Raw genomic sequence first — 24,426 nt, forward strand, 5'->3', positions numbered from 1 at the left:
GTCTTCTATTAAGACCCTTCTGGATTTGCGAATAAGGTTAACAGCTCCCTTCTTGTCTACTAGGAAGGGTAGCAAGTCTTACCAATAGCCCTCCTGATCCTCGGGAATTGCTCAGTAACGGTTGTAGCTTTACAGTTGTTACATCTCGGAGCGCCCTTCTTTTTCTAATACTGTTGCATACAATATCTGTCTTTCGCCATTCCTTTTCCACGTCTTGTTTATGTCTAGCAAAAATCGTCTATCTAATTTTCGCGGTTTCAGCGTTTGGGAAAACATGAAATCGTTACGTGTCATTCACGCCTAATACGAATCTTAAAAATATATTTCGTCATTCTAAATTAACTCTCCCGAATACAATAATAAAAAGATTAGCACAACTTATCGTTAAAAACAGCAAAACCACCCACTTAAATGTTTCGAAAGAAAATTCGATGACGACATACATTCCGATCATTCTTGTCGAATGTCACAGAAGACATCAGCCACTTCCTAGTATCACCGGTAAAAACCATATAGCGATGAAGATCGCAGCCATGTTGCGATACCACTATGGTTGGGAGAATTAGCCCCCCTCCGTAACACGGACATTAACCCCTTTCCAGAAATTGTGAGTTGTCCAGTGATCCAGAAATAGTTGAAATGGAACAAGCTCTGGTAAATAAAAAGATCGAGACTGAGTAACAGAACATCCTCTTCTCAAAAAAGGCTTAAATTACGGAAAATGATCATCAGAATAAAAAATAACAATAAATCTAGCATCAAAGAAAAGAGCATCGAAATGACTATGCTTGCTACCCATAAAAGTTTAATTTTTACCTCTACATTTCAGAGTTTAAAGAAGGCTTACATCTAAGAGATTGATGGGAACCTCCAAAAACTCTGCATACATGCCTGTGTGTACAACCGTTCACAATGACCTACTCTCTACACTACTCCAAAGGTGGATAACTAACCGAAGGCATAATGAAATTTGTGATACCTTTGCGACACTCCTGGACGAAATATGCCATGATGTTGAAACAGAGGCGAAACTTCAATGGTTGCAAGGCGAAAGGTTTCACAACAAAACAACCAAAACTGAAGATGACGCGCGACTTGAGATCAAGGCAAATGGGAAGGCCGATTCAGCCGAAACTTTTTCGATGTAAAGTTTTTCAACCCCCATGAGAGAGTCAAAACATGAAATACAAACAAAGAATTTTTTGATGTGGAACACAGCAGCTTTATTCCACTAATTTTTGCGTTTACTGAAGGAGCAGTACCAGGCGGTACAAAAACCGTCCAGAAACTAGTAGAGAAATTCAGCGGAAATTGGAATGAATCATACTCGGACACAATAAATTTTATAAGAATCAAAATATCTGTCTCAGAAGGTGCGTAAATCTTTAAATTACATCCAACATAGACAATTCCTTCAATGCTTTAAAATTGAGTTGAAATATATCTTTATATAGCGTTGGTATGGCCCTATCCAACCTGTGCACGAACCGTCGCATGACGGAAGGTCCTATTTAATTTTTTTGACTCGAGTGTCTCATTACTTCTTTCTCCATCATATGCTTGCTTGCTTTTTTCTCAATATATTTTCAAAAGTTCTTTTTTGAGTTGCTATCTGGGACCAAATACTAAAAGAAGCTGCATTTGAGTACTCTAACTCAGATTTGATAAGGCTATGATAAGGAGCAATTTGATATGGCTATGGAAACTCATAGGGCGCAATGGCTGACAAATCAGTACTCTGAAAATTGGTCAGCACATTGGCAGCAGACGCTCTGTGCCAAATCATCGAGGGTAAGGGCAAGTCTCTGAACAGTGATAGGAGTTCTTCAAGTGAATCACCAAAGGATGTGAATTCCCCAATGCTGATAGTGCATTATAGAGGTAACCAAAGCCAAGATTTTGCTAACAGGTTACGAAAATTAACTAACGTTCAAGCGGTTTTCACGACAAGAAAATTAGAATCATGTTTACCATCACTGAAGTCAGCATTTTCTAATGACCTCAAGTCAAGAGTGGTTTCTAAACTGTCATTTAGTGGATGCACCTCCACCTATGTCGGATAAACTGTTCGACATTTGACCACTAGAATTGAGGAACATAAGAAAGCAGACTCACCGGTAAGCCTCCACCTTCAGCAATGCCAACTTGAGAGAAATAGCGCAGATCTTAGTTGGGAAATTAAAGATAGGTCGAACAACCAAACAAAATTGTTAACACTAGAGGCAATACATATCAGGAAAGAGTAACCGGGCATGAACACGCGCGATGAGTTTAGAAGCAGGGAGTTAACACTGAAAATTTTGTCACAAAATATGTTTGGTTATTTATTTAGAACGTAGATGTCTAAAACGAAATAATGACTCAGAAACTTCCAGACAAATTAGTTTAAATTTGTTTAATTAATTTTAGAGGATAAAAGTATTTTAATCGTAAATGTAATTTAGAGGTTAACTGTGATTGGCTAATTTTTTAACATGATGGTTTCAGAACCAAAATTTATGTGAATTATTTTAAATAACATTTGTAAATTGACGTTTTATCGTCATTTAGATCAGTTTATCGTAAAAATCCTGACGATGCACATAGTTGCGAAAACGTTTGAAATTTACTTTTTAACGAAAATTTCTTCTTAAGTTATGCAAGTGTCTGAGTTTATTTGCAGATTGGCAGAATGGCTGGTGATGTTCGAACCAAAATCGATATTGTGTATTCTAAAAACTTGGATTCGTCGATTTTGCAAGTATTCAGGTTTCCATTTGGAGCCGTTAAAGCGATGAATAATAATGTTATAATTCGGAACAAAGTTAAACAGAATCGGTACGAAATAGAAATGGCTTTAGAAACCGACAATCCAAATTTCTCTAAAAGTAGAGCGTCTAATTTCACTCACGCGTTGACAGATGTTCAGCATGTTGCGAAGGCGATTAGGCATATTCGACTATCTTCAAGAGCTGTTGATGACAAAAATCAGTTTTGTGTTGGTGTATTCAAAAACGGAAAACTACATATTACACCAGGTATATGTATATTTTACAAAACTCTGCCCTTTTTGTTAACTCATTTTTGATGATACATTCTAGCCTAAATAAACTAGTTGCCCGCTTGTTGACCTGTACCTATTGTAAAGATTTTTGCTTATTTCATCTTTTCTTCATGGTCATGAGTTCTTTTTTTGATTTCTTCAGTTTCTACTGAGTCTCTTATTGCTTTTTTGCACGTACGTGTTCTTATTGAAGAAACGTAACCCGTATCGATTTTCATTTTAATCACATCAACTCTAATCATCTTTTTTTAAATCGTTATCACTTCCATATCTAGACAATTCTTACGATTTTGACTGGAATATGTGATGAAATGACTCCTGAATGTAACCTCGGTTACGATGATACTTTTGACCTGATTTTTTTCTAACGTAAGATTTGGGTCTAAATAGGTAAAACTTGGGACAATCTGATTGCCTCCATTGGAGCTGATTTCGAACTTAATTACATCACTGCAGACGCACTGCTTCTTAAACTATGGTTAAAGCGCGTTTTGATTGGCGCATCTTGTAGTATTGTAGTCTCAATAACCTGTCGCAGATAGGAATCTTTGTGTATTAAACCTCATAGTATCATCACCTTATAAAATCAATCTTGTTACACTTCCACTTTTGAAACCGGAAACGAGACTGTTTTTAACTCTAAACAACATTCTTACAAATACGCAACTTTGTTCTTACTGCACTGGAAAAGGTTCTTGAATGAAAACTGATTGGAAAAGAAACTCTTTTTTTTCCGGGCTAGTGGGTTTCTTCCTAATTATCATCGGCTGACTCTCCGTTTTTATTGAATAATTGCTATCTGTAAGAAAACTTGCTCTATTAAACCTTAACAATGCTCCTGCTCTTTTAGCCTAGAGGTAACACAATTACTTTTAAATCCTAACGCATAGGGTTCGAATCTCGGTGGGGCCTTGTTTTTTTCACTACGTTGGAAATTGATTTTTTTTCTTGAAAAAAAAATGAATTATCGGACTTTCTTTTGTCTGCTTATTTTTCTGGCTGAATTTCCAAACCATGGAGATTTTGTTCTAATTTAAACATTTCTCTGCTATTATTAGTAAAGAAAGGTTTACTAATGATTTCTTTACCTTTGCGATAAGCAAGGGTATTGAAATAGGGTACTAGACTTTTTCCCCCGTGAACACATTTGTCCATAGGATAATCTCCTATTCCAAGATCTCCATTTTCAGCACATTGCACTCTGAACTGCAGCAGTTGTCTCTCTGTTGGAAACTGCCACAGAAATTTTTTGATTATGTTAAAATTTTCTGTCCTATTCGAAATTTGTTTTTTAGGTTGGTTGTAATTTTAACAACTCGTTTTTTTTATTTATTTTTTCGCTTAAAAAGTTCTCGGCCTGTTTTATTTCGGCTTATGGGCCTCATATTGCGTCCTTCAATGAGCAAAACAGATGTGTACGTGTGTGTAATGAAGATGATGGGACTTAAACATTTTTTTAATCTTTTTGAATTTCATTTTTTTCCCGGTTTTTTCACCTTTTTTTCTTTTCAGTTGAATAGATTTCGGCCTATTTTATATCGGCTTATTGGCTTCATATTTTGTCGTTTGATGAGCGAAAAAACTTTTTGTTTGCTTGTGTGCATTGAGAGGAATGGGGGGATAAAAACTTTTTTTTATCAGTTTTCAAATTTTTTTTAGCTTAAAGGGTTTACTCTCTGGTGTTTTCGGATTTTTTACAGCTTTTTAACGTGGTGTGAATTTTTGATTTTTTAAATTCGTTTTGAAAGATTTCGGCAGATTTGTTTTTCTTTTCGATTTAGTGGTTGTTTTGTATTGTATCGCAAGTGGTGCAAAGCTCGGCTTGGCCTCTGTTTCAATTATCCAACTCGGATTCTGAAATTTCTTTAATAACGGTGTAAGCTTTAATACCAAAAAAAAACATACATTTTCGATAATCAGTAATAATCCAAGCATTAATTTTTGCCATTTAAACGAAACAACATAAGTTGACTAAGACGAAAAAACATATTTCGTCTTAGTCAACTTATGTTGTTTCGTTTAAATGGCAAAAATTAATGTTTGGATTATTACTGATTATCGAAAATGTATGTTTTTTTTTGGGATATCCTTAACAATCTTTCCCCCACCCTATGGTTTCAAAAAGAATCTCCAGCCCTAAAATTAAATACCTTTGAATTAGCACTAGAGCTTTGTATTGAGAATTCTTATTTTGCTGCATTCTGATTGGTCGAAAAGATTGTTAAGTAGATCCTTTTTTTTAGTGTCAGGAGTTATTCAACTGGTGCCTAGCTACGACCACATCGACGCTATTGACAAAGCCAGGCGCAAAAAGGAAAAGGAAGCAGCAACTGGTCAGAAACAAGACGAATCATCTTCTCAGGACGAATCAACAGACAAACCGGCTCGTAAAGCACAAGCAATTACTGTGAAGTTTGGGAAGAACGAATCCCTAGAGTCTAAAGCTAAACGAAAACAAACGTATCCTTATTTGAAAGAAATAAGAGACGAAGAGCCTTGGTTGCCTCTCACATTTCTGAATTTCACGTCAGCCGGAGATATAATTACACAGTTGTTCCTCAAGCAGCCAAATCTGTCTTCGAAACAATTAGTACATTTCAGGTTAGAGTTGAATTTAAGTTAACTTGATCGTTTTTGAAAGACTGCTTGCAATTATTTGATGAAATATATGACGTTTCAGTTGTAAAAGCTATCTGAATGCTATACTTCCTTCAGAGGACACAGCAACGACGAAAAATGTTTCGATACCCTACGAGCCATCATCAGTGCTCAATGTAGAAGACCTGAAAAACATGTCAATTTTGAACAAAATCATTGCAATTCTGAGAAACGCATTTGTTGTTAAGTATTCCCAATTGATAACTCTTCTGGGCAATAGAGCGGAGAAAGACAATGTCGTCAGCTGTTTGAAGAGAGTGGCAGTTTTAGTTCGTGGATGTTGGGTGATAAACAGTGAAATTTTGTACCCCGAGAAGTCGGTTAGCTCTGCGTGTGGAATAAGCGCTGATCTGATGCGACGTGGTCGTGACTACATTCTGTGGCGAATTGAAAAACATGGTTTTGTGATGCGGAAAGAAATGTGCTCTCACACTAAAGTGAGAGTTTCAAAAACTAAAATGTGGCAAATTGAAATGAAGCCACCCTGTCAATTTTTTTCTACTATTATTCTACTGCAGATGTCAGTCATAGAGGCTGATCTATTTTTTTTCTGGATGGGGAGGTATTTTCGATTGTTCAATTTTTTTGAAGCTATTTTTCGCGCCTTTCTAGTTCACAATGAAGACCTTTTTTTAGTCAAAAGTTGAGTTTTTGAAGACCTTTTTGAGTTTTTGAAAAAGCAGGCCGAAATGACATTTGAACATTTTTGGAAAGGTTTTGACCAAAAAAATGCGTTTTTTATGGCCCCTTTCACTCAAAGTTTGTTTGCGCGAAGAAAACGTTTTAGGATAGTTCGCCCCAAAATGGATGTCTTACCTTTGCGATAAATTTTTACAATGGATATAAGTTCTTGTTTTTTGTTTTGATCCTTTTGTCACATTACGCAGAAAAAGCCGCACGACTTTGAAATTTTGATTTTTTTCTAGTCATTTTTCTACAAAAATTGTTTTCTTTCTAATTTGCTTTTTTAACTATGAGTATCAAATAGGCCTAAGCTCTAGTTTTTTGTTAGATTCTTTTATCACACCTCGCAGAAAAAACTATAATTTAAAAAAGTTTTTTTTTTAATTTTAAAGACTATGGTCGTAACCTTCTGTGCTACTTGCACAGTAACCGGCTATCCCTGTTTAAGTTTCTTTTTTGTTTTCCACGGAAAATCAGGAAGTACGCAAGTAATTGTCGGAAGACGTCGAGCGATATATCATATTGAAGCCGTGGCAGTCGTGATTCCAAAATATATCCACCAAAAAAGTTAATCACTGCAGAGAAAAACCGGTTTACATTTTGTGTTAAAGAGTAACGAACGTAGTGAAGACTCTTATATAGGTCTTGCTGATTTTTTTTCAGCAAAAAGTCTTAAAATATCGATGCACTTAGAAATATATGCACTTTTTGAGTTCAACTGAAATTCATCTGCTGAAAGTGACGTAAATAGCACTATCCAAATACGAACGTGCAAATGGCGCGAAAAAACGTGAATAAAAACTTTACCCATGGGTCCAATTTTCTCAAGTTGGATTAATGCTATCAATAAAGCGCCGATTGTAAAAATTTCGAGAAATTCAAAGAGCTTAAAGGGCATCTATTTTTTTTTGAAATTCGAAAGTGAGATTTTTTCAACAAAGTCAGTGTTTTTTATGTTCACTTGCGTATATATATTATTTGTGTGACCGGAACTTTCTGTGCTACTTGCACAGCAACTGGCTATCCTTGTTCTAATTCGTTTCATTAAAATTGTGTGTGCGTCGACATAAAGAATAAATGTGTTCTTTCTAGCTGCCTGGGGAAGAAGTGAGGGGCATTTTGGAAGCCATCAGCCAGTTGAACTCTGAGACGGGATGGGAGTTCATTTACCCTGTCGATACATTTTTCCTCGACAGCAACAGGGTATGCTTTTAAATTAGCACTTGAGTGAAAAGTATCGCAAAAGTACCTTGCTGATAGTATGTAAGATAATCTAATTTTTTAAGTTAAAGGAGTGCTTTTAGAGCGTGCGTGATGAGTACATTCAATTTTGGTACAAAAAGGGGCAAGAGTTGTGCACTGAATTGGGATTGACATTCAAACATGATGTGTCTCCAACGAGAAGACAACATATCAGAATGCGGAATGTGTCCACTGATTCGAGTGGGGGAGGAGGAGGCTCCCCATCGCCAGGAGGGGAAAAGCGGAGGCGAAGACGGAACTCCTCGAAGACGGGTGCAACACGCGACGACATCAATGCTATTATAGATAAAAGTAAAGTTTCTCATGCATCTTGCAATTGTTGGTTGACATATTTTAATGGTTTTGTTGGTCTATGAATTTAGAATAACATGAAATTCTGTGGTTTTTGGAACTTCCTCTTTGTGTTATTTTTCCCCGTTTTCTTCAAGTCTGGTTTTGAAAATGAAAGGAAAGGACGAAAGCACCAATTTGTTTGAAACTTGGTTCCTAAATAGTGTTTTGAGGTTCAATTTTTTTAAGGTAATTTCGTTCAAAAAATTTGATTTTGGTGCAGTGTTTCGAGCTTGCTGTTGGCTATGTAGAACATTTGGTTTAGTGGACGTTGAAACGTACAGACGAACTCACTCCAGCCCAAGCGAGTCAGTGGCTGGCTCAGAGAAGTTCCTCTCAGAGGATGAAATCAAAACGATGCACAACAGAATGGAGAACTACCTCCTCATCAAAGTGTCCGACTTCAGACCCATAATATCCTCAATCATGGGCCGGACTCTAAACATGGCCGAGTTCGGAAAAGCCGCCAGAGATCTGGATTTCTTTGAAGTTCCAGTCAAAATTGAGGCCACAAAAAGCAGCATACTGCTAGCCTACTGCGCGCGTCCGCCAGAGTTTTCAGACGACGAGAGGCTTCTGTTAAGACGATGTGCGGATATGTTGACCTCTAAAGGATGCATAACGAAACAATCAGTCCCAAAGTTGATTCAAAATATTAATGTTGACAAAACAACTGTTGAAAAAGTTCTGAAGCAACTTAGTTTGCTCAAAGACAAGAAATGGGTGCCGAGATTTTTGGGCGTTGATTATGAGTCACAAGTTAACGAGTATACCTGATCCTGTCAATAACTTTGAAAGTATGATAAAACGTTGTTTATTGTTTGAGTTAATGAGTAAAATTTTGGTTCTAAATTGTTTATATTTAAAGTATTTCATAGTTTCTGTTCTTTTTATTTGAATCGCTCGGATTTGTAGTTGAAATTAGAAATGGAAGTTTTGTTGGTGTTTTTATCATTTTTCTGTCTTTCAGAGTTTACTGAATGGTAGTCTTCATGGATTCAAACTCAAACATGTGAGTAGCCGATTAAAATTATTCTGTGTCGAAGGTGTAGGATTAGTTGTTTGACGACGGGAATGCAATGAGACATCAAAAACTTGTTATAATGCTTTTTGGGAACAATTTATCTGTCAGTTTATAAATATATCAACTTTGAAAACCTTAAGGTGATTTAACATGTTCAAATGATTTTTTTTGATTTTCTGCAGATTTTCTTTAGTTAGTGAATAGCCTTTCTGGGCGACTACTCGTATATGAAACAAGCGGTCAAATTACGCTTTAAATTTTCAGGGAATAATAGCGAATTGATAGTATCGACATCTGAGATAATTATTTAGATGCAAAGAAAGCGAAGTACTCAAAATGGACGCTTCGGTTTCGGATGCAGATGCCACAAAAATTCCGAAAGCTGAATCAGCCTCCCAAGATCAGAGCTTAGCGGACGAAACAGGTACCGATTTTTTTTATTTTAGTGTATACTTGTCTCGAAGTATACACAATTTTTCTCGGCTTTTTGCCATTCCACGAATGAATGTTTCTGATTGCTCAATGCTTAAGTGGCATCGCAAGCGGTGCTTCGCTTCGCTTGTGTCAATCTATCCCGAAAATATTAACCAGTCTGAAGACTTCAAATAAGTTTACTTTTTTAAAATCGGGTTGGTTTTCGTCAAAGAAAGATGAAAACCAAAGTTGCTCAGAATTTCAACGTGCAACGTTTTTCGAAAATTGGACATAGGTTAAATCCCCAAATTTGTGTCATTTTGGCTATTGTTAAAAATAAAAAATAACGAATTACGAAAAAAAAAGAAATTACGGTTAACTGAAGACCCATAACTTTTTAAAAAAAAGCTTATAATGGATTCGGTGATATGTGGACTTTTAGTATATGAAGTTTGAAATTTCACTGAAACTAGGAAAGTTTGATAATGTCAACTGAATGATAGACACTCGAGCGCTGGTAACAATTTTTTGGTTATTTTATAGCTGAAAAAATGAGCAGCAAGACAGCAAATGAAGCAGCAGAAAACATTGACGCAGAGCCTTCCGAAAGTTCACGGTCGGTCAACAGAAAAACAACGACAAATACTGATGATCCTAGTAGCGATAGCCCTGAGAAATCGTCCTCAGATGGGCGTAAAAAATACCCTAACAGGCGATCAGCAAAGTCATTAGATCCAACTCCGGTTCAACCAAAAACTGACGAAAGTTCGAAGACAAAAGCTTCAACGACTAAGAGCAGTGATACAACGCAACCGAGTAATAACACAACTTCACCCATTAGAGGCGTTGCGCTGAACAAGAAAGCGAGAAGAGCAACCAGCATAGCGCCTACTCAGTAAGACTTCGAATTTAAAACTAATATCACACTCTTCTCCAGGCTAAAAACGGTCAAAATGTTTTTTTTTTTCAGCTATCAAGACTTGCACGTCTTTGGAAAATACTACACAGCTCCCGAGACAAGTCAGTAATTGTGATTTTTAAACAAATAAAGAGCTTCAACAAACTGGTTTTTAATGCAGAACTAAATTTAGGTCCGACGCCGAGCGAGAAATCTCCTGACAAGTGTTTCCAAACAAAGAAGCCAACTATCATCGTAAGTCAATTTTGTACTGCAAAGTTTTTCAATACTTATTTTTGATTTAAACTCATATTGGGACGGTTGTAGGGAAGATTTGGCTTCTTGATGGAACAGCAGAATTTTTGGTTGTGAAAATAGTCATTTTGAGGAACGGTAGTTTCAAGGAGTCTGAACCCAGTAAACTTAATGTAAATTAATGGAATTTAATGTAATTAAGATATTTAATGCCAAATGGTTTGTAATATCGGTCACATTGAGCATCTTAACCAGTCAAAAGACGGCGTCTATTCGGTTAATTAGGTTGTCGAGCAAATTTTTACGAGCAGTAAAAAGTGATACATGATTACTAAAGTCCAAATGAGCAATTATAGGTGTGCGACTTTGTTCAGATTCGTTGAACAATCTGGACATTGCCAATAACTTAGCCTTAAATATTAAATATAATTAGTATCAAAGTTCGTACAGACAAACCTAATTATAAAGAGCATATAATCTATTTGGCACGCAAGAGTTTTATTTGTCAGAACTTTTTTGCTACAAACTGTATGACTTTTGTATTGATATGTGTATTTCAGGCACAAAACAAAGACTTCTACTGCTGGTTGTGCCACGAGGGGTCGGGCGATGAGTTGGGGACGTTGTTGCCGTGTAATAACTGTTTTCGAGTGTATCACAAAGAGTGTGTTGAAAAGGGACACGAGTACAAATTCGCAGTCGACACTTCACATCCGAACTGGGAGTGCTACGAGTGTCAGGTGAGATCGAACATTTTTTGCATCTTCAATTCATTCATGAGTATTGCTGAAATTTGTATTTGAGTAATTAAGAGTCGATGAACGTAGTTCAGACGCATATTTAGGTCGTGATGATTTTTTTCATGAAAATTCTTAAGAATTGATTAGGCTCAAATTTACTTTTTCGCAATTTGATTTTCGATTTCGTAAGCGGAGTTCATTTCCTTTGTTAAACGGAAGGCAAACTCAACTATCGAACAGCAAAAGTGGAAAGGTCACGAAAGACGTGATCGACTTCAAGTTTCGAAAAAAGAATTAAATTGTCAGATGTCCCATTGAATTAAAACTTTTCGTATTGATTAATTTTTTTCAAATTGGGTTAGTTTTATCAAAAAAAGTGTCAACCATAAATTGTTCTAAAGAGTTTTTAAGTACTTTTTCTTGGAAATTCTAATTCAAAAACCGAAGTCAGTCATTTTTTTGTTTATTTGCGTTCATCGACTCTGTTCCAGCTGTCTGTTGGCTAGGCTTGCATATTGTTAGGCGAAAATGTTGCAGATGCGAGGGCTCATAGATTCCAGGTCGGCGGTCCTTTTCTTTCCCCTTTTTCATTTTCACTTGTTTTTTTTGCCTTTTGGAGCTTTTATTGCAGTTCTCTCGCTTGTGTTTGCGTCGTCTCTGTTCCAACGTATTTCAACCAGGGAAGGCGGAAGGCTTTAAGTAGTCCAGATTGTTATAGGTCATGATTGTTTTAGGCCTTGAAGGACAGTGAAGAGAGCTCTAGAATAGCGACATGGCTCAGTTTGGAAAACCTTGGCATGTGCCTTCAGAAAGTGGTCTCTCGCCTGATCAACACGCCCTCCTTCGACCTGTTTGTTAACAAAGTGAGCAAAACAGAATATCCGGACTACACCAAGTTCATCTACAAGCCAGTGAGTCTGTCGGAACTGGACAAGAAAGCGATGACGCTTCAGTATACGTGTGGCGAGGCACTCAAACAGGATTGTAAACTGTTTCAACACAACTCGGCAATCTTCAATGGACCCTCTAGTCCCATTACAGGGACAGCGAGACGAATGGTTTCCTATTGCGAAAAGGAACTGGCGCAGGCATGTTTTGTTTTAAGTTTCTAGAACTATTGTTAGTTTTGTTGTTGCGCATAAAATTTGATTATTTTTCAAGCTAAGTTAATCAATTAGTTGCTCTTGGTGCATGTGAATCAAGCACGAGAAATCATTGTTAGTTTCTTGAAATCTGGCATCAAAAGCATTTAGCTTCCATATGATTATATGTTTTTTCAAGAAAAGTAGTACAGTTTTTGTATAAATTATGGGTTGAAGAAATGCTCGTTTGTAGATCGAAGCCTGTCCCGACTGCTATTGCAATAGTCTCCTTCGCGACGACTTCTTCGAGTCCCCCTGTCGAATACCACACCCCCTGGTATGGGCCAAATACAGAACATTCCCCTACTGGCCCAGCAAGATCTTCCAGATGAAGCCCCCTAACTCGGCCGACGTGCGCTTCTTCGGGGAGCACGACAGGGCCATAGTTAATCTGAACCAGATCTTCTACTACTCAAAGAACCCCCCGGAACCAGTCAAGAAACACATGAAGAAGTTTGAGGAGTCGCAGAGCGAAGTGCAACGATACATCAAGAGGCTGCAAGCGGTAAGCTTGGATTCTATCAAACGCTATTTACATTGATATGGATATATGATTGGTGGTGAAGCACAAACAACAAGCACTTGAGGGTGAAGCAACAATACCCAGCCCAGAAAAATAACCAAAAAAATTGCATGTAGTTCTTAAATAGGGGCACAACAGCGGTTCGCCGTGATGAGCTGTACAGCTCTTGTGTTGGTCCTTTCCCCCGTGGATAAATGATCTTAATTAAAACACAAATTTTATCTGACATTTGATAATACGAACTATCCACGGTAAATTTAATTGTATCTGTTATTTGGGTTTTGTCTTGGTAACCAAAATTGGTTCGGATTTTTTAAAAGAGAAGCTAAGTAGAGACACTTTGTTTCAGTATCAGTCTTTTTCTCTGGCATCGGACAAGAAGATGTTCAAAGGGTTGCCGCTTGGTGAACCCTTTGGACCCATAAACATCAAAATAGAAGAAGACATTCGCATCGAGAACGACAAGTCACCAAGTGTATCGCCTGACCTAATGAAGCAGGTAGCAGAAACACAGCAATCTACTCTTAACACCATATCAAACAGTGCAACCAAAAGTGGAGAGAAGAAACAGAAACCAAAATCTGGTAGAAAAGACGACATTTTATCCGACGTTGATTTGAGTTCAGATAGCTCTTCCTCGGAAAGTGAGTCGGACAGCGAAACTTTGAGCTTATCAGTGTCCAAAAAATTAAACCAAAGCAAAAGTACAAAAGAAGTTAAATCTACAGAAAAGCAAGACTCAAGTTCAACTTCAAATGCACGTGGGAAGAGAGGTCTAAGTCTGGGATCAAAAGTTCAGGACGAGGAGGAAGGTTCTCAGACAAAAGCAGATAATGTGCCTCCAAAGAAAAAATCTAGACGTGATTCCTCGGCGTCTTCGGCAAGCAGTAGTGCAACGTCGGCAGCAGCATCTTCAATCAAGACGGTGAAGCTGGAGATCCAAAAATCTCAAGAAGTTGAAATTAAGGAAGATTCAAAGAAGAAAGAATTGAGAACAACTAAAGATGATGCCAAATCAGAAGTGAAGACTCCGCAAACGTCCTATAACAAGACAAGAAGCAGAAGGACGGATGGTGATGATTCAACAAAGATGGAAGAAGAAAATAATAAAAGTGCAACACCCGAAGTGCCTAAGAGCAAAGAATCCGATTTAACAGTTACCAAAAAAGTCAACGATGAGACGGAAGATACAGATTCCAAAGTGGATCCCGATAAAGAGTCAGCGGATAAAGCAAGTGAATACGCTGCCGCAATTGCCACAGAAACGACTGCACTTGAGAGCCTCGAACAGGCGTTGGATGCGGAAGCAATGACCAGTGATTCAACTGTCGATAGTTCTGACGATGTTGAAGTCAAAATGGAAATAGACGAAGCTCCCTCGACCAAAGCGGACGAGACAAAAGTATCAAAAACTGCAGATAGGTCTGATTCAAATGACCAAAGAAACGACTATGGTAAAGATTCATTATCAGCCACTGAAGCGAGTCAGGGAGAAGAATCCAAGTTGATTTTAAATGGACAAGAACCGTCTGTTGGACAAACTTCAACTAAAGAACTCACACATTTGAAACAATCTATCTCCAGCCCCGCGACTGAAGAAACGGAACAAGTTACATCAGTGCCTGAAACACTCGCAACAGCTGAGCAGAAACAGATCGAGGAGTCACCAAAAGTTGACGAAACAACAAGTAATTCAGTTAGTCCCTCAGCAAAAGAAGAAGCTCAAAAAGAAACAAATTCAGGTTCAGTTGGAACCAAAAAACCAGGTCAACTGGATGCAGTAGTTTCTGAGCTTGAAGAAACCGGACGCGGCAAAAGAACCAAGTTCAAAAATCCTGCCTTATATAACTCGGACGAAGAAATAGATCCAAAAATGTTTACAAAATCCTCAATTTCAAAGCGTTCGAAAGAGACAAAAGAAACTACAGCGTTCGCAAGTTCACAGCCTTCAGGAGGCCTAGCGGCAACTTTGCAAGCTAAAAAGCAAGCGATACAGTCTCCGAGAACGGATTCGAGACCCGGGAGTCCCTCGGGAGGTCATCACAGCTCGAAACATTCTTCGAGTCAGTACACAAAAACAGGGCACCATGGCAATACGTCTGCAAATGTGAAGCCGGTAATTTTAAGTGAGTCTTCCTACAAATCGAAACCGAAGGGAGTTGTCAAGGGAACACCTCAGCCGACTCCGCCCAAGTTGGCTCCTGGACCCTCGGCAGAGGAAGCACTGGTCGATAAAATCACCGAAAGGGTAAGCCACAACATTCAATAATGTTTCGGGAGTATCTTTGAAAACTTTAATTTTTGTTCCAACCATTGAAATTGGGGATGAACTGTGTATTCGGGTATGATTTAGTTTTTTGTTCCGACCATTGAAAATGGAGAGGAAATTTGTCTTCGGGTGTTTTAGCTTTTTTTCCACGCAAAATTAGCTATCGCAAATAATCATTTGACAGGGTTGAGTGTTATATCATGTTAAAGCCCTTTCAGTTGTGATTCGAACGACATTTAGAAAATGCAAAAAAATTCTCAGGTCGAGAAAAACCGGTTTGAAATTTTTGATTTTTGGTCTTATTTCGAGCTAATAAGTAAGATAGTTACTGGTTGCAATAGCTTATTTAAGCTAAATTTAGGCCGTGAAAACTTAGTTTCACTCAGGTAAAGGTAGTTTTTGGAGTTTATTAGCGTAGGGAAGCAAAAACTTGAAAATTCAATATAATCGTAAAGCGTCGAGAAAAACCGCTTTGGAATTTTTGATTTGTGCCCCAATATCGAGTGAATAAAGTGAGCGAGTAGGATTATTTTGTTTTTCAACGAAAATCAGTTAAAACCAGTAACCATCGTAATCGTTCAATTCATATTTCATATCTAAGTTTTATCAGTCTTGATTTTGAAGACTTTAAAATTTTCTCAAAAAATTTCCTTGTAAAGAGAATAACGCGTTTGAAATTTTTTGTCTAATTTTGAGCGAAAGAAGCGAGCGAGCAGGCATACAATAGCTTATTTATGCTTTGTTAAAGCCGTCAAATTTAACTTTTTTGATAAATTTTTCATTTTGGAACATTCTGTGTCACTAGCACAAAAACTAGCACAGCAACAGGCCATCACTTTCTGTTTTTTTTCCACGCAAAATATAATCATAAAGCTCTTTCATGTGATATGAACGTCTTTAAATAATTTCCAAAAAGTATTCTCAGCGTCGAGAAAACCGGTTTGTAATTTTTGATTTGTGGCCTAATATCGAGTGAATAAAGTGAGCAAGTAGGATTATTTTGGTTTTTCAACGAAAATCAGTTACAACCAGTAACCATCGGAATCGTTCAAGTCATATTTCATATTAAAGACTATCAGTCGTGATTTGGAAGAACTTTAAAATTTTCTCAAAAATTTTCTTGTAAAGAGAATAACGCGTTTGAAATTTTTCTTCTAATTTTGAGTGAAAGAAGCGAGCGAGCAGGCCTACAATAGCTTATTTATGCTTTGTTAAAGCCGTCAAATTTAACTTTTTTGATATTTTTTTTCATTCTGGAACATTCTGTGCCACTAGCACAAAAACTAGCACAGCAACCGGCCATCACTTTGTTTTTTTTCCACGCAAAGTCAGTTACCACAATCATCGGAATTGGTCGAGTAAAATATAATCATAAAGCCCTTTCATGTGATATGAACGTCTTCGAATATTTTCCAAAAAGTATTCTCGGCGTCGAGAAAAACCGCTTTGGAATTTTTGATTTGTGGCCCAATATCGAGTGAATAAAGTGAGCAAGTAGGATTATTACAAAAATCAGTTAAAACCAGTAACCATCGGAATCGTTCAATTCATATTTCATATTAAAGCACTATCAGTCGTGATTTTGACGACTTTAAAGTTTTCTCAAAAAATTTCCTTGTAAAGAGATCAACGCGTTTGAAATCTTTCGTCTAATTTTGAGCGAAAGAAGCGATCGAGCAGGCATACAATAGCTTATTTATGCTTTGTTAAAGCCGTCAAATTTAATTTTTTTGATAAACTTTTTCATTTTGGAACATTCTGTGCCACTAGCACAAACACTAGCACAGCAACCGGCCATCACTTTGTTTTTTTTCCACGCAAAGTCAGTTACCACAATCATCGGAATTGGTCGAGTAAAATATAATCATAAAGCCCTTTCATGTGATATGAACGTCTTTGAATATTTTCCAAAAAGTATTCTCGGCGTCGAGAAAAACCGCTTTGGAATTTTTGATTTGTGGCCCAATATTGAGTGAATAAAGTGAGCGAGTAGGATTAATTTGTTTTTCAACGAAAATCAGTTAAAACCAGTAACCATCGGAATCGTTCAATTCATATTTCATATTAAAGCACTATCAGTCGTGATTTTGACGACTTAAAATTTTCTCAAAAAATTTCCTTGTAAAGAGAATAACGCGTTTGAAATTTTTCGTCTAATTTTGTGCGAAAGAAGCGAGCGAGCAGGCATACAATAGCTTATTTATGCTTTGTTAAAGCCGTCAAATTTAACTTTTTTGATAAATTTTTTCACTTTGGAACATTCTGTGCCACTAGCACAGGAACCGGCCATCACTTTTTGTTTTTTTTCCACGCAAAGTCAGTTACCACAATCATCGGAATTGGTCGAGCAAAATATAATCATAAAGCCCTTTCATGTGATATGAACGTCTTTAAATAATTTCCAAAAAGTATTCTCAGCGTCGAGAAAAACCGGTTCGGAATTTTTGATTTGTGGCCTAATATCGAGTGAATAAAGTGAGCGAGTAGGATTATTTTGTTTTTCAACGAAAATCAGTTACAACCAGTAACTATTGGAATCGTTCAAGTCATATTTCATATTAAAGCGTGAAGCTAGCAGAAAATGTTGTCGATTAAGTTGAATTTACTACATGTCTTGAGTCAATAATTTCTCTCATCATAAAATGCACAAAAATGAGTTTTTTTTGTTGTGAATGGTCGGAACATTTTGTGCCACTAGCACAAAAACTAGCACAGCAACCGGCCATCACTCTTTTTTTCCACGCAAAATCAGGTACCATGAAAAATTATTGGAATGGGTTGAGTGATTCCATCATGTCAGCGTTTTCAGTCGTGAATTTCGAAAAAATTGTCAGTGTCAAGAAAAACGATTTAAATTTCAATTTAGTTCAAACTAGTTTTAATTCAATTTTGAGCGATTAAAGCGAGCGAGCAGGCTCATTATAGAATGATGAGCCGTGAAACTTAAGTTTCACTCCAGTAAAAAGTGTTCGAAGTTTTATAGTGCCATCTTAGGAATAAAAAACTTCTTTTTGTTTTGTTGGATTTTTTGGCCAAAAAGTGTAGTCAAAATTGCCTCTCTTACTATGACTGTAGAATATGCCTAATTTCTAGGTTTTTTTTCCCAGATTATTCTATCACACCACTCACCGGAAAATCGACAGTAATTTGATAAAAGAAAGAATAAAACGTTGATGCATTTTTTTTGATAGTATGGTGGGAACATGCTGTGTTCTTGCATAACAACCAACTATACTTTCAATATATATATATATTTAATTTGATTTCAATATTCGAAATGCCCCCTAGAGAGGGCATTATGCAGTCTTAGTTTTCATCACCTCGTTATCCTAGAAAGAGGTTTAATCAATTTTTTCATTCTCATGGTTTGCTTCGAACGTTTTCGCTGAGCTGTTTAGAAGGAAGATGAGAGGCTGTTTTTCTAAGGATTTTCAAGTTTATTCATGTTTAGCTCTCGGGTCAGATAGGCGACCTCGTGAATCAGGTCATGTCAGCCCAAACGAGGGGAGACTCAATATCCAGAGACGACATTATCAACGCCATTCTGTCAAACAACCGCAACCCAGCCTCCAAGAACTCCTCAGCAGTGAGAGATGGGAGGACCCCTGCTTCAGTCTACCCTCCAACTCCTCTGCATCGCAAAGTGGAGACCAGAGACAGTCCTGCTCAAGTTGACATTCCGGATGAAATGGCAGCCACACAGAGAGGTGGGTGGCAACTTAATACTAATGTCTAAAATCAATTTCACTTTAATGTTCTGCTCCGTCCGTCTTCGTTAATTTATACTTTTTTCTGAATTCTTGATGAAAAAAAATTTAACCAGATCAAAAATCACCTAGATTCCTTGGAAAAACACTTTTTCTTTGTTGTCTATAATTGCTGTTGGCTGTTTTCATATCATTGTAGCCGAGGCCTCATTCGACTAACAAATTAGAGATCTGAAAAAAGAGTCTTTGAAAAGTTTAGGGTTGCTTGGCCGAAAATGGGTGTCGTAACAGGGGGACCCTTTGGGTTGGGTGGTGGTGGTGGTGGTTTGTTCAAATATTTGATGAGAGAAGCGTCACCCTCTAAATTTATGGTGGGATCAAACTTCTGAAGAAAGAGGCGTCCCCATCCTAAATGCCTCCCTGTGTTAATGTGTGTGGTTGTGTTTAGCTGAGATGAGGCGTATGGCGAGTGAGAAGCAGAAGGTGCTGGAGGAGCGACAGAAGTTGGTGGACGAGATCGGATCCTGGCAGAGGAAGTACAGGGCACTCAAAGAGGCAGAGGGCGACCGGAAGGAACAGCACCTCAACCGCACTAGACACGAGTTCGCTGGCAAGTCAATATTTTTTTATTACTTTTTGATAAGAAGTTGCCTTATTTGTGATCGGAAGTTTTTCTAAGCGGAAGAATCAGTGGCTGTTTTCAGTTTGCCAAATTATCTCACTATATTTTTTTTCAGAAGGTATATTTTGTAGACAACGCACATCATCAATGCACAACATCAATATATATGCCATCAAATGGGCTCAGTGTGCAGCTTTTCTTTAAGTAAACCGTTATTATTTTTATTGCAGCTCGCATAGAGGAGTTGAGGCGAGAGAAGAATGTACAGTTGAGCGACTTGACGAGACACTACGAGCTACTGTTGGCAGAAGTGGAGAAGAATATGAGTGCACTGCACAAAGAGGAAATAAGGAGACTCAAGGAGGAGAGGTCAGCCGAGGTCAAGGAGGCCAAGCGCAAGCAATGGGTGAGTCAAAACTGGTTCTGGAAGGCGCTTTAAATTGTTATTAATGTTTAGCTAAGTTAAGACTAACAAACGGTTGGGAGGGTTACCGTTGATTTGGAGTCGATGAACGTAGTTCACACTCTTATATAGGTCGCGATGATTTTTTCTTGTTTTTTTTTTCATGAAAAATTTACTATTTTGCCGTGTGACTTTTGATTTCGTTTTAAGTTCAGCTCATTTCCTTTGTTAAAAGGAAGGCAAACTCTAGGGTTAAAAGGAAGGCAGACTTCAAGTTTCGAAAGTGGAATTTAATTTTCAGATTTCCCAGAGAAATAAAAATTTTAGTTATTGACCCAGTTTTCTCAAATTGGGCTATTTTTATCAACAAAGTATCAACCATAAATTGTTCTAGAATTCGAAGAGCTTTATGGGCATCTGTTTTCTTTTTGGAAATTCGAAGGTTGGGATTTTTTTCAAAAAACGAGTCAGCATTTTTTTCTGTTAACTTGCGTTCATTGGCTCTGTTTTAATTGTCTGTTGGCTATAATTCTAAAGGCTCCCCGAGGCTACTTTGAATTTCTTCGGTCATCACGAAAGCTGATTTACCAAACGGAGTTTAAATCACGAAAGTTTTCATCATGAAGAGAAATCAAAATAGGATTATTCAAGTTTCGAATACTTGCAAAAATACTGCAAGTTGATGATTGGATGTATATTTTAGTGTGCCTACTGTCTGAAAGAGTCACAGTATCACTGCTGTTGGAACACCAGCTACTGCGACTACAAGTGCCAACAGAAACACTGGGGCGAACACATGAAGACATGCTCGCAGAAAAGCAAGTCCAAGGTAAACTAAGCTAATCATTGTTATCGTACATTAAAAAAAACCATGGATTTTCATTGATACGTTTTTTTTGCTACAAAATGATAGTCACTGTTAAAATGAAAATATAGACTCGATTTAGCCACCTTTTGTTTAGAACAACATGAATTCTAAGAATGCAAGGGGATAAGTAACGATAGTGTTTGCTTTTAGAAACCGCACGGTAGTGCAACAACTGTGAGCGGGACTCCAGAGTCTAACAAGAGTGCCCGTCCTTCTCCAATGGCATCGCCCAAACCAGCACTAAGTGCAGCAGCGCCTGTCCCAATCGGGTCATCGATGACCTCAACGGCAACCATGGGTGCCTCGGGGTCCCAGTTTGGACTGAGTCAGAATCAGCAGCCACAGATGCAGCAGATGCAGCATCAGATGTCGGCCATGAGTGCGGTGGCTCCTCCAGGTGCACATATTGTGACGCTGCCGCCGGGTGCCATGGTAAGACTTGTTTCGATTCACTTTTGGATCGCTTAGTTTGTAGGAGTTTGCTTTATAATCAAGGACAAATTGCTGGCAATATTGGCAACCTTGAGTGCTTTAATCGGTCGAAAAACAGTGCCCAAAGACTTATTTATTTTTGAGCAACAAATTTTGTACACGATAAAATGCGTTCTAATTAGTTATCAGCGTCAAATGACCAGTTTTGAAGTAGTTCGCTTCATATTAACTCGTTGACCGAAAAATCTGTTGTCAAAACCTGTGGTGTTTCAGTTTTTGAGGCTTTTCTATGTTAATGGAAGTAAAAACTAAAGTTGTGTCTTGTTTTTCAGCCTCCACCTGGAAGTGTGCCGATGATGACATTCAGCACTGGACCTCAGATTCAACAGTCGAACAATTCGAACCTGGCTCCTTTCAATCCAGCAGTACAGCCTCCCTTCTTCACCCAGTAACGGACCATTAGAGTCGCCCATTGTCAGACTAGATCCAAAACTCATCATTCGTACTCCACGTAACACCGCAGCTGCACCTTTAGTACTCTTGGGCTTAGGCTGGGATTGGAAAAGGAAGACTGTTTGCTTTGCACCGAATTCTAAATTAGAATCAACACTTATTTTGTATAACAGTATCAATTGCTGCTTCAGTGGCTGTTTATGCGCTTAAAACTCATCCGGAAAGTTTTTAGGTTGAAAATTTTGTTTTCATTGACATTCACGAGAGATAGAATTATATAAACTGATTTATAATTTTGATTTTGTTTTCGATTCTTCTGTGCGTTCATTTTTCTGTCAGAAAACTTTTTCATCTTGCGGCGATGTCTGTCGGAATCTGTCGCCGTTTGATTGAATCTTTATCGTTTCAGTTGTTTCCAGTCTCAATTTTAACCCAAATTCCTTTCTCGATACCTGAAAACCAACCTCAGAACCGGTTTTATGCCATGCTATGTGTAATAGGTGTGCTATAGAATGGAGGTGGCTTGTTTTTATGTTATAGATTATTTTTTGTCGCTTGAAATGGATACAACGTACAGTATGTATTATATATTTCTCCATTTGTTGATTATATGTCAAGACAGATCGCTCGTTGTCAAAGTATTTTGAATACCGAAATTGAATTTTTCAGTTTTCCATTTTTCTATAGGCGAAGTTGATCTCGAGCATGAGTGAGTTTTACATCGAGGGTAAATAGCTTATCGTCGGTAATTTTAAGCCCGAAAGTTGGCTTTTAACGTTTGGAAATACATAGCGGTGCGATTGATTTCAGTGATGAGCTTTTATATTTAAGTTTTAATCTGAAGTTCCAATAGTTTTCTATTTAGAAAAATTATTTATATTTTAATGATCAATTAAAATTTTGATCGTGCAATATAAATTGCAAAGCTTACAATTTTGATGGAATTAAACTAAAAACGTTATCACGAATGAGAAAACTTCAAAAAACGCTTATTTCAAAATTCAATTTATGCGTCATGGTCTGTTGTCAGATATTGCGGCGAATAACCGGTCAATTTACAATTTTTGGAAGACCGCGAGAGAGGAACTCTGAGGTTTGGGGGTGTAGCGAATTGCATGAGTGGCGCTTAGGATGCCCAATTAAATTCATTACTTTTTGAAGCGGAGTTTTATTTCTAAATGGGAGCAAACAACCTCATTTCTAATTCCGCTAATACTCGAATGCTTATCGGCACGTGTGTTAGTAGGACGGTCCCCGTAGATAATAAGTTAGCAAAAATGCCACTTAAGATCAATCATCGGCAACTCTCATCGTCAGTAGTTGAATTTGTTTGGTTCAATTGTAAGCGGCTATTTGAGGAAAGTTTGACTTTTATGTAACTTTATGAAAGAACAAAGTTGCTGAATTTAATCAAATGTTCCAAACAATAAATATACCAGTTTCAACTGCACAGCCGGCAGTTTGTGAATATTTCCAGAGTAGACATGGCCACTTTCTTCAAAAAGCACAAGAGGAAAATGGTCGGAACTGGAATTTTGATCGGAGGATGCTATGCATGTTACAGGTAAGTAACCAGTATTCGAACCAAAGAAAAAGTTGAGGCTGAAATGCTTACGCAAGCAACAGTTGGGCAATAAAACCAGTTTGCCTATACTGTTTTGAATTGTACAATTTAAAATTTATTTTTTTATCGGCATATTTAATTGCATGAGTGTATATACGGTCAATTTACGAGAATTCATTTTTGCTTGTACACATAGTATAGGGAGATAGGTTGGCCTAGCTAACTCATCAGGTGTGATGTTCGAAGTCTGTAGTAGGCAACTATTTCTTCAACTTGGGATATCAGATTTTATTAAATTTGGATACTTATAAATTATTGATGTTCTATTACTTAAGCGAAACAAATCTGGAACTTTGTAATCTGGAACTAGTTTTTTTTCCATATAACAGCTTCGTACATTTTTGCTAGAAATTCAACTTGCTTTATTATGAGAGATTGCTTCCAGATAGCTTTCCCTTTAAGTGTGGAGTGAACGCGTCCTTGAGAATGCTTACAGTGTCTCATAAAACTGTAACAATGTTTCAAAATTTTACTTCAGCCCTCACACAGTCTTAACCATTAAAAACTCGCTCATTATTTTTTGCATGCTTAATTTGCAGGCATTAATCAATGCATCACGCATGAATTTATCTTCCTAACGTTTATACCCCATTTTTCACGAAGGTTTCAATTTTGTTCAATACTGTTTCAGTTTTGTTTCATTTTTTCACACTTAGCTTGATTTTTCATTTGCTTTTCCTCGCCAAGTTTTAAATCGTTCAAATTTTTCCTTTTTTTTCGTTTTCATATCGGATATCAAAGATCTACCTAATCCAACGAAATGAAGCCAGTTGGAGCGTCAATGCAGTCATATTTGTGTGAATTGATTTTACGAGGACTTACAAGTCGAGTGTTTGCCCAGAAAGCAAATTTGAGTCACATGACTATATCCAGAATACGGCAGGCATATTTATCTCATCATTACGATAAAAAAGTTCACAGGTTTTTTAGACACGAGTAATTAGCAGAAATTTTGGTATTAAAAAGGTTCCCGGATAATTGATTTTTATTTTTCTAAATCAGCGTGGTCGGAACACTGTGCAACTTCAGAGCCACGGGCGTACAATCACGGTCGTAAAATTTTAATAGAAATAA

The 24,426-nt window shown here is 37.5% G+C and overlaps 2 protein-coding genes across 2 annotated transcripts in view; both read left to right on the forward strand.

Moving 5' to 3' along the window:
- Nucleotides 1–22,376, forward strand: part of LOC134841881 (MYND-type zinc finger-containing chromatin reader ZMYND8-like) — a 276,942-nt gene extending 254,566 nt beyond the window's left edge. Inside the window, exons 2-16 of the mRNA XM_063857944.1 lie at nt 8,947–8,990; nt 9,314–9,426; nt 9,960–10,311; nt 10,387–10,436; nt 10,508–10,569; nt 11,130–11,309; nt 12,044–12,397; nt 12,645–12,956; nt 13,324–15,222; nt 18,695–18,950; nt 19,399–19,560; nt 19,803–19,978; nt 20,679–20,804; nt 20,994–21,275; nt 21,608–22,376. Of these exons, the coding sequence (XP_063714014.1) occupies nt 8,959–8,990; nt 9,314–9,426; nt 9,960–10,311; nt 10,387–10,436; nt 10,508–10,569; nt 11,130–11,309; nt 12,044–12,397; nt 12,645–12,956; nt 13,324–15,222; nt 18,695–18,950; nt 19,399–19,560; nt 19,803–19,978; nt 20,679–20,804; nt 20,994–21,275; nt 21,608–21,727 (4,476 nt within the window). The 5' untranslated portion in view covers nt 8,947–8,958 and the 3' untranslated portion in view covers nt 21,728–22,376. The remainder of the gene's footprint in view (nt 1–8,946; nt 8,991–9,313; nt 9,427–9,959; nt 10,312–10,386; nt 10,437–10,507; nt 10,570–11,129; nt 11,310–12,043; nt 12,398–12,644; nt 12,957–13,323; nt 15,223–18,694; nt 18,951–19,398; nt 19,561–19,802; nt 19,979–20,678; nt 20,805–20,993; nt 21,276–21,607) is intronic.
- Nucleotides 1–24,426, forward strand: part of LOC134841882 (peroxisomal biogenesis factor 3-like) — a 208,688-nt gene that overhangs the window by 143,530 nt on the left and 40,732 nt on the right. The window contains exon 2 of the mRNA XM_063857945.1: nt 23,204–23,292. Coding sequence (XP_063714015.1) covers nt 23,213–23,292 — 80 coding nt within the window. The 5' untranslated portion in view covers nt 23,204–23,212. The remainder of the gene's footprint in view (nt 1–23,203; nt 23,293–24,426) is intronic.

This window comes from Symsagittifera roscoffensis, chromosome 3, assembly GCF_963678635.1.
Source record: "Symsagittifera roscoffensis chromosome 3, txSymRosc1.1, whole genome shotgun sequence".
Taxonomy (NCBI): Eukaryota; Metazoa; Xenacoelomorpha; order Acoela; family Convolutidae; genus Symsagittifera; species Symsagittifera roscoffensis.